Below are 18,937 nucleotides of genomic sequence, written 5' to 3' on the forward strand. Positions count from 1 at the left end.
CTTCTTTACTCTAATCAATTCACCTTTTTTTAAGACAAAAGAAACATTTACATAACAGGCAAGTGTTCTCCGACATCATGGGTTCATGAAGGTGTCAGAGCCCGGTTTCTTAATGTCTGTAATGTCACTTCAGGTCACAGTTGCGAGGACAGCAGTTGGAGGCCCGCTGTCTCCGGGCGCTCTGACATTATTACCTCCTCCCACCCTAATTCTGTGCATTAGGCTTTTTTTTTTTTTTTTTTTAAATAGAGTAAGTCTGTCCCGTCAGTCTGTGGTCCAGCACACTCGGCATGCAAAACCTGCTTTAATGAAGTGTCACTTGCTTTGGTTTGACCGTGTCCCACAGAGGTTCAGGTTCCTCCACCAGAGAGCTAAAACTGTTTCAGTCGTGTTGTCTAAGCAGTCTTTCCTACGTGGACGTTTCTTTTGGAACAGTTTCGGTTCTTTCTTTTTTGTTGTTGTTGTTTGTTTGTTTTTGTTTTTTTTTTTTGTGTGTGGGCTGGTGAATGTAAAGGACGGGACATTCATTTTCCACATGGCAGTGTTGGAGCTGGGGTACTCTGCAGTCTTTAGTGTGCTGTGCAGTCATTGCAGTTCATTTCAGGGGGCGAGACATTGCCAAACCATTCAAAACAAATCCATCAAGCAAAGAGCAGTTCGCAAGAAATGTTTCCACAGACTTAACAGTTGTAACAAATTACATTCAGGGAGGGAATAGTTTGGCAGTGCTTGTTCTCATGGGAAACATTCATTCAAGTCCCTGCAGGATTTCAGTGCTGCTGGTCAGTAACTTCAGTGTAAACAAAGGCTGTAGATTTGGTGTCGATCTTTTTTTTTTTTTCTTGGATATGGTGTAAACACAATAAGAAATAAAGACATCAAGTGTCACATCATTTGAAGGCTGAACAGTACTTTCATACAAAGCAAAGACCCATTACAAAAAATCAACATCTAACCATTTTAATGCACAGTTTTAGTAACCAATGCACAACATAAGAAAACAAAACATAGAGACAATTTATCTTTGATAAGTAAGGGGGGGAGTGACAACTTAAAAGCAGCTCTAAAATACTTGATTGAACAAAAACATGAGTCATTGCAGAATGTGTTTTATGTCTCTCCTGTACATGTTTCATTTAGTTCAAAGTACAAGGGTCTACACACCTCCATAGGCTAGCGTGTCCAGTAGTCTATGGCACAGCACTTGCTGATCAATCATCCAAAAATGTTAAGCATGACTGACAAAGAATCATTTTTGCTCTGTTTTCTCTCTCTCGTCTCTCTTTTTTTATTCCCTCCGATGATTTAAAAAAAAAAAAAAAAAAGGCTATGTAAGGAAAAGGGACAGTCGGGGGATTAAAAGGAGTAAAGGCTTAGCTTTCACTTTCATGCGTTTGACTCACTAAGCCCATTCTTTTCAAGACACGCACACCTCAGGCTGAGCTGTGCTGGGCTTACTACTGCCGGGTGCAGCTACTTCAGCTGACCCAGACACACCGTCAGGCCTCTCCTGGCCCGCCACCGTCCTTCTGAAGAGACGCATGCTCATCTGCAGCAGCTCATTGTCCACCACAGGGGTGGTGGGGTACATCTGCTTCGTCAGGCCCTGGAGAGCAGCAGAAGGGACAAGAGTGTTAAAACCTGCTATCAATTTCGTTTAACTTCCTGAGAAGGTGTGTAATCTGGTGAAAAGACCACTCAGTCTGGCGTGCAGCAATATATTTACATTTTCCAACAACTCTGAATTCACTGAGGTGTGTTATTTAAAGAATATCATGACATCCACCTTCTCGTTCTTGAGAAGCTGCCGGCGAATGGCGAAGTCTCTGCGGGCGCACAGGGCCTTGCAGCAGGGCCCCAAGTTGCTCAGCAGACCTGCTCTCTCCACTCGCCTGTTCAGGGCCGCCATGTTCAGGGCTCCCAGGTCATGTTCAAACAGCTTCTCAGCATCTGGCAGGACAGAGTGAACAGGATGACAACTGTGGCTGAGCACTTGTGACTTACAGTGATGCAAAATGGCAGGAGCATGACTGGGAGACAGAGACTGCATGATCAAGGCTAAAGTAATAATCCCCTTATTTTGCTAATCATGTGATTGCAATTATTGATAACTATTCTTAGTCTCATTTTAAACATCATCATCATACGACTGCACTTGAACGAATGACTGCATTTAAACATTCTTCTTTAAATATTGCCAAAATGCCACTGTTCCATGATTATCAACAGTGGAAACACTAGAAATAATTGTTCAGTCCGAAGCAGAATCTCATTTCTCTGACATTTAGAAGCATTAGACGTGGTGATGTGACAATATAACCTTTTAGTTAATATTTCACTTGTGCAAACCACAGTTGTAAAACTAACATTCTTTCAAATGAGAAGTAAGAAACTATGTAACTCACTACAAATCCTACTGAAATTAACTAAAATTTAATTTTGACTCTCACCTTTGGGGTCATCCAGCTCAGCCTTGCACACCTCTCTGACCTGCTCCAGCAGCTCAGGCCCGGCCAGTCGCTTGGAGACGCCTGCCCTGAGGAGTACGGCCCCTGGGGTGAACCGGAGCAAAGCTGCCCCCGCCGCCCGGGCCTCCTGCTTCTGTTTGGGCATCAGACTGGACCAATCCACATCAATCACATCCAGAGGACCTGCCAACAGATGATTAAAGAACAACTTTAGGGTCTCCTACCAAATGCCTTTGAATATGGTGTTTACACAGTGTTTCGAATAAAACTTGAATCCAAAAGTAATCCTAACAGAGTCCCAATAGGACATGGAAAAATAGGCTTATCTTTCAAGATGTGACTTTTGATTTAATTCAATTTATGGCATTATATACACACAGGAAACACTAGAAATATACTTAAAGTCTATTTCCCATTGTTCATCTATTTTTAACTTTCAATTTGAATTTACTCGTTTCTCAAAGGAAAAAGTATTTATATTTACCTGTGACTTTCTCATCGTCCTGTTGATCCTCTTTCTTCTGGCTATCAGCCAGGATCTCATCCAACTCGTCATCACTGATTGGTTCGTACTCCTCTCCACCAGATGCCACTGACCGGCAATCATCATCCTTCCCATCATCCTCTCCTGTGAGCAGACATTACACATACTATTGTGAGAAAGAAAAATGGAGAAACATTTTTCTGCTTCTAAAAATAATCAAATTTCAGCCTTTCTTCAAACAGAGCACAGCCAGCTGCTGTAAAACATTTGTTTTCATGACATGCTGAAGAATTTCTCATGTCTTCTGTGTTTTTTGTCGCTCAGCAAAACACTCCGTTTCATTTTTTATCTTTTAATAAATACACAATCAAAGCAATGTTTCCATCTTCTTACCATCCATGCTGTCTGCCTTCTCCAGCTCCCGTTGTTCTCCCATGAGGTGATGGCTGTTGCTTGGTTTTTCAGGCTCCAGGACAAAGGCTTCTCTCGGCAACAGGGGCTCGTAGTCACCCCGGTCCTGCCTCAGCATCATGTCCCCTCGCAGATCTCCCCTCAGGTCCCCGCGGCCCAGACCCCTGGGGTCCCCGTGGGGTGGCAGGTCCATCATCATCATCCTCTCCCTGTCTCGATCTCCGCCTCTTTCACCCCTGCTGTCTCTTTCCCTCTCTCGTTCCCTCTCCCGTTCTCGTTCGTGCTGCTGGATGAGGCCCTCAGGGAGCAAGCGCTCCCTGTCCCTCATATCACGCTCCCTCAGGAGAGGTTCCCTGCCGGGGCGCATAAGCAGAGGCTCGCGTCCCCGGCCGGCCCAGTCCCTGGGCTCAGGCTCCCAGTCTCTCTGCTGCTGTGGGGGCTGTTGGAGGAGCAGGGGCTGCTGCTGCTGCTGAGGCCGAAGGTCTTTCCTGTCCCGCTCCCGCTCAAACTGCTCCCGCTCTCTCTCCCGCTCTCGACTGTCGTAGGAGCCAGCGCGGGACCGGGACCTGGCCTGCCTCTCAGAGTCAGGGGAGCTGCGTCTGGAGCTGTGGCTGCGTGAGTCCTGTCGGTCTGCAGGAGAAAAAGAGGCAGGAATGCCAGTTTAGCCCCACAAGTTACAGTGGATATTTGTGTTGTTGCAAACTATGTGCAGAGCTCTAATGAAGTGCTACGATGTGGTCATCATAGCATTACAACATACATTTTCACTGGAACTCCATTTTTGCACATGAATTATCAGTGCATAAACAGAATAAATTAAACGCATTCATCTAAAATTGAATGATATAGCAGTGACAAATTCTCTCATTTAACAACCAACAGTAGTCTGTTTACTGCTACTGTGATCCTGCCGTTAAAAGACTACAAAATGTGACAAGTGTTTCTTGATGCACCTGTCCCAAATTATTGCTCCATTGGTTGGGAAGTGATGGGTGTATCTGAAGGAGAACCTGATTTTGCACAATGTGGGATTTTTAATGCAGTGCCTTGGCGTGTGTATGTGTGTATGTGAGTGTAAATGTGTGTGTACCTGACGAGGTACTGCGGCTGGGCTCTCCTCTCCTCAACTGGTCGATGCGAGACTTCCTCTCTGCTCCCGGAGGGTCAGTCACCACAGGCCTGTCTCTCTCGCGCTCCCTTTCTCTTTCCCTCTCTCTCTCCCTCTCTCGTTCTCTCTCTCTCTCACGCTCTCTGTCACGGGAGTTGGCGCCCTGCAGCCTGCCCCGGCGGGACCGCGGCCCCTGGGGATCTTCCCGGTGCGCTGACTCGTTGGAGGGAGATCGCAGACGCCTGGACGAGGCACGGCTCTGGTTGCTCCCCAGGCTGCTGCTGCGTGTTTGCTCCGGGGGAGGCTTGCGGAGCAGGGACTGAGACATGAGGGGCTGTAGGGGCAAAGTCTGCATCAGCATAGAAGGCTCCTGGGAGAGCAGAGGGGCGATGGGCGGGGGGTTGCCCCTATCCCTGTCCCTGGCCCCCCTGGGACCAGCTCCTCTCCTGAGGGGCTCAACTGGAGTCCTCTCTGTAGGTGCTGGCAGTGCTGTCGTCTCTACCCCTCGTTCCATAACTTCCTCGTCTGACCAGTCACTGAAGTTGGGATCCATTTTGGGCAGCGGTGAGGGCTCTGCGTTGCCTCCAGTGGCACGGTGGTCAGGCCTCATCGAGGGCGGAGGTGTCCTGGGTCCTCGCTTCCTCTTACTAAGAGGCTGATGCGCAGATGAATCCTCCTCAGACATGTCCGACTCTCCTCCTCGTGAGCGCTTCCTCTTTCGGTCCAGCGGCTTTTTCTTGTTTCCTTTCCGGGGGGAGTGTAGAGGTGGTGGCCCGTCTGTGGAGCCACCCGATGGGGGCTCTGGGTTGAAACGGTCCCCTGCTCCAGCCAGGCTGGTGCTGCCACCGCTCTCCTCCTCCTTGCGTCCCTTCTTCAGCCCCTTCCTCTGGGACTTGGTCTTCTTCTTGCCCTCCTCGTGCGACTGGGACGTGGCGCTGTCTCGGTCTTCGCTGCCAGCAGTCAGGACTGGAGGAGGAGGAGGAGGGGGACTGGACTCTCGCTGGTCTCTGGTTCGGCTGCGGGAGTCAGACGGGGCGGCCTCTGAGAAGTGCTCCCCTCGTCTGTCACCTGCTCGAACTCGCTCCCCGCGGGGCTCCAGGTCCTCGTGGCGGCTGCGTCCCTCCCTCTTGTCTCCTCCTCCTCCTCGGCGCTCTTCATCTTTCCAGCGGCTGGGCTTGTCGTCTGCTGGAGCAACTCTGGGTGGAGAGCGCAGCAAGGGCTCCTGTGGTCGGACCACCTGGCTCAGCAGGCGATGCTTTTCTCCACCTGTGCATGCACAGAGACACACACACACACACACACACAAATCTGTAATTCTGCTAATATTGCACATGGTCTACAACATTTTCCTTGCTTTCACTTGTGGCTGTTCTGGGTAAACAAGTGATGTGAATTTGCCTTAATTCAAGAGAAAGCAAATTATCAAGCCATGGCACCCTTTTATTTAAACTGTCAATTCAGTTAAGCTCGATTTGACCTGGCAGGTCAATTGAAACAAATAAATAATTTAAATTCACAATTCATTCACTGCTAGGAGTGCACTGTTCTTTCAAGACAGTTAAGGGCAGGCCTCAATGTGCATTTCCCCGTGTACCCCGTGAAAAGAATGCATTTTACTTTAGCTTGCATTCCTTTGAAGAATTATTTGACTTTGGTACATTCATGCTATCTTTAACATTATTTTATTAACACCTGAGATCCACGTGTTGAGAGTAAGACTTATATTATTTAGGATTGTTTAGGAACCAAAGATGAGGATATGTGCACCAGACAGATATCAGGTGTTATACCAAAGAGAAATAAGACTTGACATAACATGCCGTCCCTTTTAAGAAGGGTGTGTTTGTGTTATAGGAGAGGTATCATTCCCATTAAATAGGAGTGTGTCCGTTTAAAAAGATTTTCCCTACTGTCAAGTGGAGGCGGACACACTGGGCTGGGGAGGAGGGGCTGTGGGTGGAGCTTGGCCTGCCCTCGGCCAATCGGGCGCTCACTTTTCTCTTCTGCACTGTTGTAGCCATCGCTGTCTCCTGGGCTGATGTCACGAGCCGCCCGCTTGGGTGAGGGTCGTGGGCTCGGGCTGTTCTCTACCCTGTGCCTCTTACGACTGGAGGGAGAGAACGAGAGAAAAGAGAAAAGAGAAAAGAGAAGGTCTTAACCGTGTGTGTTTACTGGAACATCCTCCTCACACATGCAAACGTGATTCCAATTCCTGCAAATTTTGTGGTGATCGATACGTGCCTTGTCTTGCGATCGTCGTGGGCATCTCGAACAGGCCGATCGTCTCGGGTGTCCTCTCTCCTCTCCCGTCTCTCCTCTCTTCCTTTCTCTCGCTCCTCCCATTCCCGCTGCCTCTCTCGCTCACGCTGCTCCCGTTCCCTCTCCCTCTCCCGCTCTCGCTCCTTCCTCTCCCTTTCCCGCTCCTCTCTCTCCCTCTCCCGCTCCTCGCGCTCCCGTTCCCTCTCTCTCTCCCTCTCCCGCTCGCGTTCCCTCTCTCTCTCCCTGTCTCTCTCTCTCTCCCGGGCCCGCTCTCGCTCGGCCTCCCTCTCCTTTTCTCGCTCCTTCTCCCTCTCCCTCTCTCGCTCCTTCTCCTTCTCTCTCTCCCGCTCCCGCTCCCTCTCCCGCTCCCTGTCTCTCTCTCGTTCACGGTCGCGGGCCCTGTCCTCCCGTCTATCCTCGCCTCTGTCCACCCGTCGTTCCTCTCTCCTGTCCTCCTTCTCAGACTCCTCTCCTCTCCCCTGGTGTCTGCTGGGGGAAGCCGCTCTTTGATCTGTGAAAACAGAAGGGCCAGAAGGTTGAAAACAGTTAGTAAAAACACCAAAAAAAAGAGATTTCATCCAACTGTGCTATTTCCTCTACACAGTTTTTGGTTGCAGGGGTGATACGAGGTCATTCAGTTTTTTTTCTTCTGTTCATCCAGCTTTGATGGGATGTTGAAAATGTTAAGTCGCCCCCCACCTCTCTCTCTGTTGTCTCTGCGGTCCCGTTCATTGTGCCCCCCTCTCCGGTCATAGGAGGAATCGCGGGTTTGCTCTCCTCTCCTGTCGCCCTCGTAGCGATCTCGGTCTGAGCCCCTCTCGGAGCTCCTGTCTGTGGCGCTGCGGTCGGCGCTCCTCTCTGTGCTCCTCTCTCGCACCATGCTGCCCCGTGACTCCCAACTGTCATGGCCGCTCTCGAGCTGGGAACCCCTTGAATTTCGGTTTGAAGCTGCTGGAGGAAAAAAAAGGAGATGAAGTTAGGGAAGACAACAAACAAACAAACAGGAAAACACAAAGTGAGCGGAGCTCCTTGAGTGAGCATAAAACTTAAATAATATCCAAGAGGGGGTTTCTTACCCCGTAAGGGTATTATGGCTTATACAGCTGTGTATATGTATCATAGTGATATTTTACAGATTATAATATCTTATTAAGATACATTTTAAGCAAATTTAAGACTGATTTTTTTCTTGTTTTTCTTCAAATAGGTCACTTCCCGTGGGGTAGCAGGTCTGTATAAAGGTAAGTTCTGTACATTTGTCTGGTGAAAAGATCAGTTTTAGGTAAGAATATGGTTGGTTATTAACTTGACGATTGTATGTATTCAAGTTAGACAGCAAGTTGCTTTTGTAATAAGTCTAAACAGACTTTTTTAAAACAGAATTTGCGATTATGAGCATGGCTGGATCTGGATCTAGTGCCTTCATCCTTCTTGCCTTTGTCGGACGTCTCATTCCCGCGGCCTCTCCCTCGTCCATTCCTCTCAGCTCTGTCCGTCCTGTTGTCCCCCTTCCCTTCAGTTCTCCCTCCATCCTCTCGTCCATGAGCTCTGCTGTAACTCCTCTCCTCCTGGGCCAGCTCCTCCTTCCTGTGGCTCTCCATCCTTTCCCTCTCCCTCTCCTTCTCTCTCTCCCTCTCTTTCTCCCTCTCCTTCTCCCGTTCCCTCTCTCGCTCCCGGTCGCGGTCCCGGCGCTCCAGTGAGTCTCGGCCCGAGCGCGTGTCTGTCCTGCTTTCCCTGGAATCCTTCACGTCCCTGTTGTCTCGGTGATCCCGAGACTCCCGGATTGTCTCTCTTCCTCGTTCGCGGCCGTCACGCCGCTCACGCACGTCTCTGCTCTCCCTGTCTTCACGGGTGTCCCGGGACGAGGTCTGCTCTGTGTCATAGTCCCGGTCATCACGGCTGTCCTTCTCCCGTTTGCTGCGGCTTTCTGTTTCAAGAGGACAAATAAATCAACAAAACAAAAACAATACATGATAATGACAATAAATGACGATGATTTGTCCACCGGCTTCAGAGGGAGGAATTTAATTTATTGGCTCTGTGAAACTATTGACTGCTTGAGGGAAATTCTCTACAGAACTACTGTATTAAACTCAATAATCACAGCACTGTGTTACAAATGACAAACTTCACATGAGGAATGAGAGAAACGAGGAAAACGCGTTCTGTAATTTGTTATAATGATACCATCTCTGCGCTCATGTCTGCGCTCCTGGGCAGGCGGACTCCTGTCCCGGTCACCGCGGCTCCTCTCGCGGCCCTGGGAGTGATGTCGGCCTGGGCTCGATCTGTCAGATCGACGGTGGGGCGGGGAGGTGTCCCGGGTGGTGGGGGGTGATCGGGAGCGCCTGGAGCCCAGAGGTGAGGAGCCAGCGGCCCCTGCAGGAGCATCACGGTGGTAGGCAGGGGAGGCAGAACGACGCCGGCGAGGGGACGGAGAGTGTCGCTGGGCGGAGGAACCAGAGTGGGAGGAAGGGGAGTGGTGGCGGGGAGGAGTGGGGCTCCGCTGGTGGTGAGGAGGAGAGGGAGACCTGCAGTGACAAAAAAGGGTTATTTACAATGAATGCTGCCTCAATGTCAGTTAATAAATAAAAGATCCAGAACACAATACCAACCCAAATACATGAGTAATATGATTCACTGTTATGAAAGGGCACCACACTGTCAAATATTACTATACATTTTGAACCGCAACATATTTTAATCGAATATTGTTACGATCATCAACATGGTGGACACCTGCGAGGAGGGGAAGCCAGTGCAGGAGCCTTGTGAGAAACAGTTTTAGGGGAGGTGGATTTCTTCCTGGCTGCAGGTGACTGGTCCCTGGAGGGAGACGACACACTACCAGAACGCTCCTCTGACGTCACTGACCGCTTGGCTTTGTGGGAACTGTCAGACCGGTCCCTGCAGACGAAGCGAGATTATGTTAAAAATTATGAGCATTACAAATGAACCTGGCTGCGACAACACAGGGAGGATTTTGCTCTTGTAAATGACTTTATTGTAATATTGTGTGTAATACAGCATTGTTAAAATGTCACATATCACATGCTGCATAAGTGCATTAAGGCACTTTCTGCTTTGTTTTGACCAGATCTGCACTGTACCTGCGTTTTTCCTTCTTCTCTTTGTGTTTTTCTGCATCTCGTCCTCGGTCCTTTCCCTCCTTAGGCTTCTCCTCGGACTTCTCCTTGTTTTTATGTTTGCCTTTGTGCTTCTTCCCCATCACAGGAATTTCCACGGGGACTGGCGGAGGTGGGCTAGGGGTACGTGGCCCTTTTTTCTTACTGTGGCTCCCTTTTGAGGGCCTGTGTGGAGCAGGGTAGAGACGATAAAGAAACTGGAAAAGGAGCATAGATTCCTAAAAAGGTATTTCAGAAGTTTAGACGTAAGCATTAACAGACCCCAACCTGGTAGACTCTGACACAGGCGAGGACACCGACAGCTTCTTCTCTTTCTTCCCAGATGCGGAGGCTTTGGTTCCACTTTTGTGTTTCGGAGATCCATTGGACTTCCTGGACGAGGGGGAACCTTTGGAGCTCGTTTGCTCAGGGGAGTTCTGAGGGAGAAATGAGAAGCCAAGTGTAAATCTAAATAAGTCATTTTTTAAATCTCTCTGTTATTTGATCTCTCAAGCAGAGGTCTAAGTAAGTATTGACTCTAGGTTGAATTATCCAACGCACCTTGTTGTTTACCTTTGATGTGCTGTTGGTTCGCGTTTTGGTGGGTGTCTCCTCTTTCTTAATGACAATTTCCTCTCTCTTGTCCAAGTTCTCCTGCTCCAGCTTCATCAACTCACGCTGAATCTTCTGGCGCTTCATCTCCAGGGATAACTCGTAGTCGTAATCGCCAATATCTGAGTCTGAAAGCCGTCCGACAAACAGAGATGCTTAAACATTAAAATCTACAGAAACCTATCAGAAGAAACCTATCATGAAATCAAAAACAGACTTTGTGCACATTCTTCGCAAGGTGCAAATTATACCATCACCAAAGGCGTCCTCGAGAATGCATTTTTGCATACAGCTGATATAGGAAAAGATGGTCACACAAACATTAAACAGTGAAACATCCAGTGATGTGTACATGAGAAATGAAAACCCAACCCCAGCCAGCATTTATGACCAAGTTATCTGGACACAGTAAATTTTTTTAACAGGAAAATCAAGGTACTTTTCCACCAAAAATGAGAAAACAAGCAATCACACCTTCTCGATTTGTTTCCCACTCTGTAGGCTCTTCTTCACTGGCAGGGGTGCGCTCTTTTGTGATCTTTATATCCTCCTTCTCCCTGTGTCGGCCTCTGGAGGAGTCTCTCTGCTGTTACACAAGTGCACAAACACAGATCTGTCACATTACATGCGTGTTGTGTCGCCTTGTGAAAGATGCGATAATCCAACAGCCGGGCAGGTTAAAGCTCTGCAGCGCAATCAAGGTGATGATGTAAAGTTTTATCTGTTCCCACTGGCAGGAAGCAGCTGTTATTCCTTCTTTAACTTGTAAATAAGTCAGAAATTCACAATGCAGGGAAAGTACAAAGGCCAGAAAACTCACTCTAGCTGTGGGGGATGTGGGCTCGTCAAGGTCTCGCTTCAGGTTCTCTGAGTCAACATCCTGTCTCTTATTCTTCATCCTCTCCCGCAGATCACCAGTGGGTCTCTCTGCTGACCTGCTCCACAACACACACACACACACACAAGTTTTAAGTCAACGGATAAGTTATTTGACCAGAAATGCAATCAGAAGCCCAAGACAATGTACAGAAAACCAGGAATTATCTACCTAAAAACTAAAATCCTGCGAAAATTAATGAAAACAATCACATGCCTGAAAAGTGCATATGGTCTGAATCAGTTGAGAGCAAAGGCGCCTTACCGACTAAAACTAAATCCTTTGCCCCGTGGCTGAGTTCCATGAGTGTAGCGACAAGTGTTGCCGTAGCTGCAATTACCAGTCTTCAACCAATTTCTACAGTGACTCTGAAAGACACAAACACATCAGCGTGATGAGACGAAGCGACCTCTGCTGAAAGACAAACAGCCACAGATGATCATTGAATATCAGTCGATGTCCCTCTCGTCCCTCCCCATGGGTGATACGTACATCAGCAGCATTACTCCCAGTGCTGGGGCCCAGTCTTTCAAACACGCTGGGCCGGCGGGAGGGGGCGGCGGTGTTGCTGCTGCTGGTCGTGGTGCTGCTGCTGTCGGATATGGTCTTAGAATTCTCCACTGTTACCTTCCGCCTGATCTTGGACATTCTGCAGGACTGCAAATGTAAACACCGATGTTCATTTAACCATTTAACCCTCAACACCTTTATACTGTAAATTTGCACATTGTATACATCGATGCACACTGGTTTTTTATCATCTATTTATCATCTGGGTGCTATTTTTTTTATTTATCATCTGTTTATACTGCAAATTTGCACATTGCCCTCATCTATGCACACTGGTTCTATTGGTTTTTTGCACATTGTTTTTTTGCACATTGGGTACTTAGATCTTTAGATCTCGAGGGTCATCTTTTAATCTTTTATTCTTTATTTTTGATTTACTTATTCTTTATTTTTGATTTACTTAATCTTGTACTCTGTGGATACTGCTGAAAACTGTGAATTTCCTTCGGGATGAATAAAGTATCTATCTATCTATCTACATACAAGCCTGCACTCGAGGAGCTGCAGAGAGAATAACTTGTGTGGAATTGCAAGACAAAGCTTGTATTTTATTTGATGAACCTCTATTTTTTAATACTATTTTTAAATGCACACCTTGCTTTTTTTTTTTTTTAAATACTCCCTCTGTCATTTAGTTTGTCTTTATTATTCTTCTGTCTATTTTGTGCAGCACTTTGCAACTCTGTTTTGATAGGTGCTCTAGGGAAAAAAACTCATTATTATTAAAGCTATACGATGCTACAGATCCCACTGATCAAATACCATCTCCTTGGGTTATAAACACTGATGCAAATTCAACTTGAAAAGCCAAAAAAGTGTGTGATCCACCATGGGAAGGAGCACGTTGCAGGAACACTCACATCAACACTAAATTCATTCAGTTTGCGATTTTAGCACCCCAAGTTAGCACTATTGTCCTCAAGCTAACCCAGATACACACTCGATTGCAGGTTTAATACGATGTGATCTGACTCCAGGTTTTCTTGGCGCAGTCCAAAACATCAACACATGCAAATACCTTGACCAGATGACTGACATGTACACTGCAGCCGCTGTGCGCTAACTTGGAGCTAGCAGCCCGGCTAGCTAGCTTAGCTAAAGTTCCGCTGCCTGTGCTAGAGGACTTTATCGCTGCTGGTGAGAGGCGAAACGGGCTCAGACTAACACAATAAAGTCTTACACTCGCTCTTGTATGCTCTTATACGGTCGGGAGATAATTAACCTGCAAAGTGGCCTTACATTTGGAAAACGGGATGAAAGCACCGACGCTAGCGGAGGCTAATGCTAACTGCTTTATGTTTTATCTGAGCGCGGGGCCCGTGAGCCCCCTTCAACGGCATGCGCGCGACAAACAGATTTTAAAAAAAAAGTCATCTCACCCAAAATATTAAGTCGGTGTCGCATCTATTTTTGTCCAGTTAGGGCATTCACTACTTTTAAAAATAACAAGGCTTATTCTTTTATCTCAATGGCAGAGGCTCCCCTATGTGCCTTCATGTTGGCAACGGGTGTGCGCGTGCGGTGATTGGTCCGAGTCAACACCTCCAGTGTCAAGGTGGCCCGAGTGAGGTACTACTTCCGCTTACATTTTCAAAATAATAGCCCTCCAACAATTTATGGCTGATGCTTTTGAAAATACCTGTGTGACTTTCAAAATAAAATAAACATCTGTGACGCTCCCTTACCAGGTTTACAAAGTGAACAACAATAAAATGACATTTATTTTGCTCCTTCACTCACTCACTTTTTTTTTTTTTTTTTTTTTTTTTGCAGTTTTGTTGTCCACAGATTTCACTGCAACAATAACATGCCGATACTTTTCTGCACCATCTACATACCTTACACTTGCAAAAACCCTCTTCAAACACAGCTACTGCAGTTCTACCATCAGTTGTAAAAGAATACAATACAAATACTACAGCAGAAATACAAATGCCTGTATCTGTGATTGTTATAGTGAGATCCACATGATTAAAAAAAAACAAACAAAACAAAACACAAAGTATGATGAGATCACAATAACTTAATCAGGCCGATTGTATGCCACAGTTTGTTGGACATGGGCATTTAACACTTTATTTGCAAGAAAATAAAATTAAATTGCTGTTTAAATCTCAGTTTTAATCATAGACTTAACTATTTATCTCAGCAGCATTACGAGGATGTGTTATTTTACTGAGGAGCTTGTGTTTTCTCAATGACCCTCAGGGCGATGGTCTTGACAGCAATCAGAGCTTCATTGCAGGCTTTGGAGATGTGAGACGGCGGCAAGAGGAAACCGTAACGCCCGCGGTCCTGCAGCTCAAAAGTGAAGGAATATTTGATGCCCAGGTTGTAGGCCCAGTCATCAGAACCACCCGGAGCCAGGTCTGGAGAATAGAGACGAATATTAAAAATAAAACAAGCTGCAGTTTTATCCTGTGCTCACACACAAAAATCAGTTATGTGTTGCATGCAAACTTTGAATCAAGCCAGGTCATTTTGATTTGGAGAGTATACTCACATATTGTCTTTCCCCCGGCTCCATATTTGTAGGTATTCCTGTAATATCTTCTGATTTTCTGGGCAGCTTCTTGGGCCATCACAAGCTTTAAAAAAAACAAAAAAAACATGAGACTTCTTTTATCCAAGTGCAGTTGAACAAGCAATTTTTGAAATTAGGCCACAGACAATACAATTTAATTAAAAAGATACATCTTTTTCCTAATACTAGATTACTTTTGTTGGATTACTACACAGACTTTACAGGGCACCCCATCAAAAATTTCAGGCAGTGATGAGCACGACTATCTGGTTCAGAAAAAATGGCTCTATATCACAAAATCAAACTTATTAGGGCAAAAAAATGTGTCCACAAAGTATATCTGGCACCACTGGCAGATTACAGCCTCAACCTTTCATGACCTCTGGCTTTTGGGAAAAATAAAAAATGTGATGAATACTGATTGGACAGTCCAAGGCTGCAAAGCTCACCAGCTCATTGTGGTTCTCGGCCTCATCCAGGGTGCAGGAGTAGGGGAAGAGCAGCATCTGGGAGTAGGAGTGGATGGTGAGGTAGAGCTGCACCGAGTCCTTGTGGCTGCGCAGGAAGTTGGCCACGGCCTCGGACTCGGGCTCCGACTCGGGGAAGGCACCGCAGTAGATCTCAGAGCAGGGCTTGTCGGACGCCCCCTCCGCTGGAAAGGACAAAACAGACACTTTCCTGTGAGTGAGGAGGAATAATTAAAGGCAGACTACGCAGTTTCAAATGGGAGGGCACGCCGCTTTATTTACTGATGTTGAGGATGAGAGAGGATCAAGCCCCTCAGGTTCATGCCAAGACTAATAACCCATAGAATTAGTGGAAAAACTTTAAATACCTGTCTTGAATGTGATGTTTTGATGTCAAATGTGCACAAAAACTTAAACAATGGAGTGAAATCCTATTATATGTCGGGTTATGAAGGGGTAAAAGAGTTGTCCTGAACTCCTGAGCCATTTCTAAGTTGTATTCCTTTAAGAATTGAGTGGCATTCATCGTGACCAGGCGTGGAAACTGCATAGTCTGCCTTTAAGTGAGATTAAAGTATGAAGAGGAAAACTGAAGTCCCTGGCTCTCACATACAGAATAGGTGAATTCTGGGAATAAAATGTGGGGGTAAAAATACAGGAACTGTTTATGCACTCTCTGTATTAATAAAAAGAAACTCCAATATTGCCTTAACTGCCCAACATAGATCATGTTGTCAGAGAAGCTATATAAATTTAACACATTTAACTGTGCAACAATTTTATACCTGTGCAATAACTCAATTGTGCAATACCCCAGTTTATATAAGGTGTATATAGGTACAGTTTTTAAATATTCTCAATTTATTTTTTCTGCATATATTTTGGTAGTATTATTGGAGGTTTAATGCACATATTTTTAGATAACATGCATAATTCACATAATTTTTTACAAATTTCGAATGCACATATTTTTATATTTCTTATTTTTCTTTTCTGTTCTTATGATTTCACTCATGCTTACGTATGTTTTTCTCTCAAGAACTTGAGCAACTGCAACTGACCCAATTTTCCCCTCGAGGATCAATCAGGTATTTCTGAATCTGATTCTGATAAAGGATGTGCTTGAAGAAATGACCGTGTGTAATCTAGGCAGACGTACTGCACCAGTTGGCATCAAAGTTCCTGTTGAGGTCGACTCCCACACAGGAACTGTCCGTGCTGTAGGAGCGATTCTTTCTCCACATCCGGTTCTGGAAAAAAAAAAGACAGAAAAAACACAGGAACAGGCACAGCTGGAGGAGTTGGACAGGAATAATGTACCAGAGTAGAATCACTCACACTAATGCTGACCGCAAACACACACACCAACATGTTATGTTTAATATATTCTTACTGTCGTCCACGTGTACTTGTATCCATCAGGGTTCATAACCGGGAGGACGTACACATCCATGTGGTTCAGAATGTGAGTGATGTCTTGGTTTTGATTGTAATATGACAAGGACTGTGGGGGAAAGGACCAGAGATTTACAAAAACAGATAGACAGACAGACAGATAGACAGGTATATATATGAATACAAGGAACATAAGAAAAAGAAAATCCTTTGCATACCCTGTAAGAGGAATAAAAAATAAAACATACCCAAACATGTCTATAGAATATCTATAGACCGATCACCTTTGAATCTTTGCATAGATATGTATAATGAAATCTATCTGCAAAATATCTATAGAATAGAATATGTATACATAGTATAGATGTATACTTCTAATGTATAATTTATAACATAATTTTCATGTGGCAGTCCCTGATGCCACATGGAATAATAAACGACAATAATGAATACACAATATTACATAAGATAACATACTAATGTGATGAGGTAAATATGTGTAATTCACTGTTTGTTTATTTGTTTGTTTCCACAGACAGTAGAGACTTGGTTCGGGTGAAATGGGACTTACATTTTGCACAAACCACATGCAGAAAGCAGGGGAGATCCACTCTCTAGCGTGGATCCCACAGTCAATCCATATCGCTTTTTTATCCTGTTTTTCTCCCACGGAGATCTGAGAGAGAGAGAGAGAGAGAGAGAGAGAGAGAGAGAGAGAGAGAGAGAGAGAGAGAGAGATTTTAACTTTTAACTTGGGTATCAGACACAGAAAAGTCAAAGTCAGGTTTTCTATGAGTATTTCTATGAGTTTTAAGCAAAAAAAAAAAAATGAAATGATTGAGAGTCAGCATAATCGTCATCATCATCATCCTCATCCTTGTCACGTTTTTTGAAATGCACCTTCAGGGCGTAGAGCGGTCGCTTCTCATATGAAGAGCCAATCAGAACAACTTTGACCATCTCAGGATGTTCCTGTGTGGTCCTGTTTATCCAATAATAGATCTACAGAGGGGAAAAACATGCACATACCTTAAACAGACACTGATATAAACACATATCACCTTAATGCTACTCATACTACTACTTCAAAAACTATTAGGGCAGATAATATTACTTCAGCTTGTTCTAATACTTCATCCACCTCCTTGTAGCAAAACTACACCTGAACTAGTTCATACTGCTTATGCAAACACACATTTTCCTCAGAAAAAAACAGCTTTTGAGACTTAGTTCATTGATCTGCATTATTTCTTGAAAGCATATGATGCAATGAAGGTAAATTCAAACATTTTTCAAAAACAGAGTCCCCTAACAATGCCGTTTCCTCCCTGTGCCCCAAAACCCTCACCCTCACCCTGACTCTCTCTCTCTCTCTCTCTCTCTCTCTCTCACACACACACACACACACACACACACACACACACACACACACACACACACACACTTTTGATGAGACATTGATAGGTCAAAATTAGAGGCGTACATCCTCCAGGCTGTGATATCTCTCATAGTAAGACGAGCTGCTTCGCGGGTCGGTGGAGTCGTTCCTCGTCTGCAGCTCGATCATCTCATTGGTGTTGTCCAGCAGCACCCTGAAACAAAAGCGGGAAGCAAATGATTGTGCAAAAGCAGAAGGTGATCTGAATCCTTGGTGAATCCTCTGAGACAATCAACTCACTCGTGTGCCACGGCATGACCCTGCAGCAAATCTTTTACTGTGTCTGAGCTGTTTGCAGGAACAAACAAGTGGACCGGCTCCTCTTCCTTAATGTACTCAGGAGAAACAGGCTGCCATAATACTGTCTAGGAGGAAGAATTATTAAAAAATGAAAACATGGCAGACAATCAGCAGGTATGATGGCAACACAGAGTAAAATAGTCAAAGTTTATTGCCTGATATGAGAATAATACATTTCTACCTCATATTGGGTGGATACATTCTTCAAGAGCTCAACCTGTTCCTGTGTCTTTGCGGTGATTGAGAGAACTTGATCACTGAACGAGAGGAAAGCAAAGCATTTGTTTCTTTCAGCAAATCTCCCCCAGCTGAATGACGCAGACCCCCTCGGAGCCAATCAGCAGCAAATATGATACCTTGTTTTCCATTTTTAGAGAAATGTCCTCAAGTTATATCAAAATCTGATCAGTGGAAGCTGAGACACCGGGGGCAACAAAGTGGATTTTGTGAGTGTGCATGAGAATAAATGGATTTTTAGCTACTTTGTCTCAGTCTAAGCAGTTACACCCTCTGGATAATATTTTAATAAGTGCTGCTACCAATATCGAAAAGTCACCACATCAACTTACTGTGTTTGTGTGCAGTCTCCCGTCATGAGGAGCTTGTCCAAATTCATCAAAACAATCAAAATTAAGAGAGCCTTCATGATGACGGGATCCATAACTATCCGTGCCAGAGCTTTTGCTCAAATCATGGTGGGCGGGAGAAGAGTATTGATTACAGCTGTTTGTTTAGAAGTTAAACTTTACTTTTTTGGAAGCAGCTAGGGCAGAGATCAGCCAACAGAACTGAGGCCGGAGTAAACTCATACAATTACCAACATATTTTTTTGTTAAGTCCAGTGGCACAACAAGTGATAAAAAATTTCCAAACATCTAACTTGAGCTTTACAAATCAGA

General features: G+C 45.4%; 2 protein-coding genes across 4 annotated transcripts; both read right to left on the minus strand.

Moving 5' to 3' along the window:
* Positions 1–198: 198 nt before the first annotated feature.
* On the minus strand, positions 199–13,451 carry zc3h13 (zinc finger CCCH-type containing 13). Of its 3 annotated transcripts, none has more exons than XM_030072286.1 (20): positions 13,294–13,451; positions 11,837–12,001; positions 11,609–11,712; positions 11,288–11,402; positions 10,942–11,050; positions 10,417–10,595; positions 10,144–10,292; positions 9,841–10,041; positions 9,470–9,637; positions 8,918–9,261; positions 8,166–8,657; positions 7,430–7,678; positions 6,713–7,241; positions 6,466–6,578; positions 4,454–5,737; positions 3,346–3,993; positions 2,953–3,096; positions 2,451–2,651; positions 1,787–1,950; positions 199–1,606 (listed from the first exon to the last, which is right to left on the minus strand). In XM_030072286.1, exons 2-20 carry the CDS (start codon positions 11,990–11,992, stop codon positions 1,418–1,420), a joined length of 5,538 nt encoding a protein of 1,845 aa, XP_029928146.1. In that variant the 5' UTR covers positions 11,993–12,001; positions 13,294–13,451; the 3' UTR covers positions 199–1,417. The 3 variants fall into 3 exon arrangements, with proteins under 3 accessions (XP_029928146.1, XP_029928154.1, XP_029928137.1); XM_030072294.1 differs by having other exon boundaries at positions 10,429–10,595; positions 10,942–11,053; XM_030072277.1 differs by having other exon boundaries at positions 10,942–11,053.
* A 635-nt stretch (positions 13,452–14,086) lies between these two features.
* On the minus strand, positions 14,087–18,684 carry cpb2 (carboxypeptidase B2 (plasma)). Its single transcript, XM_030066242.1, has 11 exons — positions 18,608–18,684; positions 18,220–18,295; positions 17,979–18,103; positions 17,784–17,892; positions 17,201–17,302; positions 16,872–16,976; positions 16,299–16,409; positions 16,065–16,155; positions 14,888–15,090; positions 14,418–14,502; positions 14,087–14,283 (listed from the first exon to the last, which is right to left on the minus strand). The coding sequence occupies exons 1-11, from the start codon at positions 18,682–18,684 to the stop codon at positions 14,087–14,089; spliced, it is 1,281 nt and encodes a 426-aa protein (XP_029922102.1).
* Between the last annotated feature and the right edge of the window lie 253 nt (positions 18,685–18,937).

The sequence above is a fragment of the Myripristis murdjan genome, chromosome 2 (genome assembly GCF_902150065.1).
Source record: "Myripristis murdjan chromosome 2, fMyrMur1.1, whole genome shotgun sequence".
Taxonomy (NCBI): domain Eukaryota; kingdom Metazoa; phylum Chordata; class Actinopteri; order Holocentriformes; family Holocentridae; genus Myripristis; species Myripristis murdjan.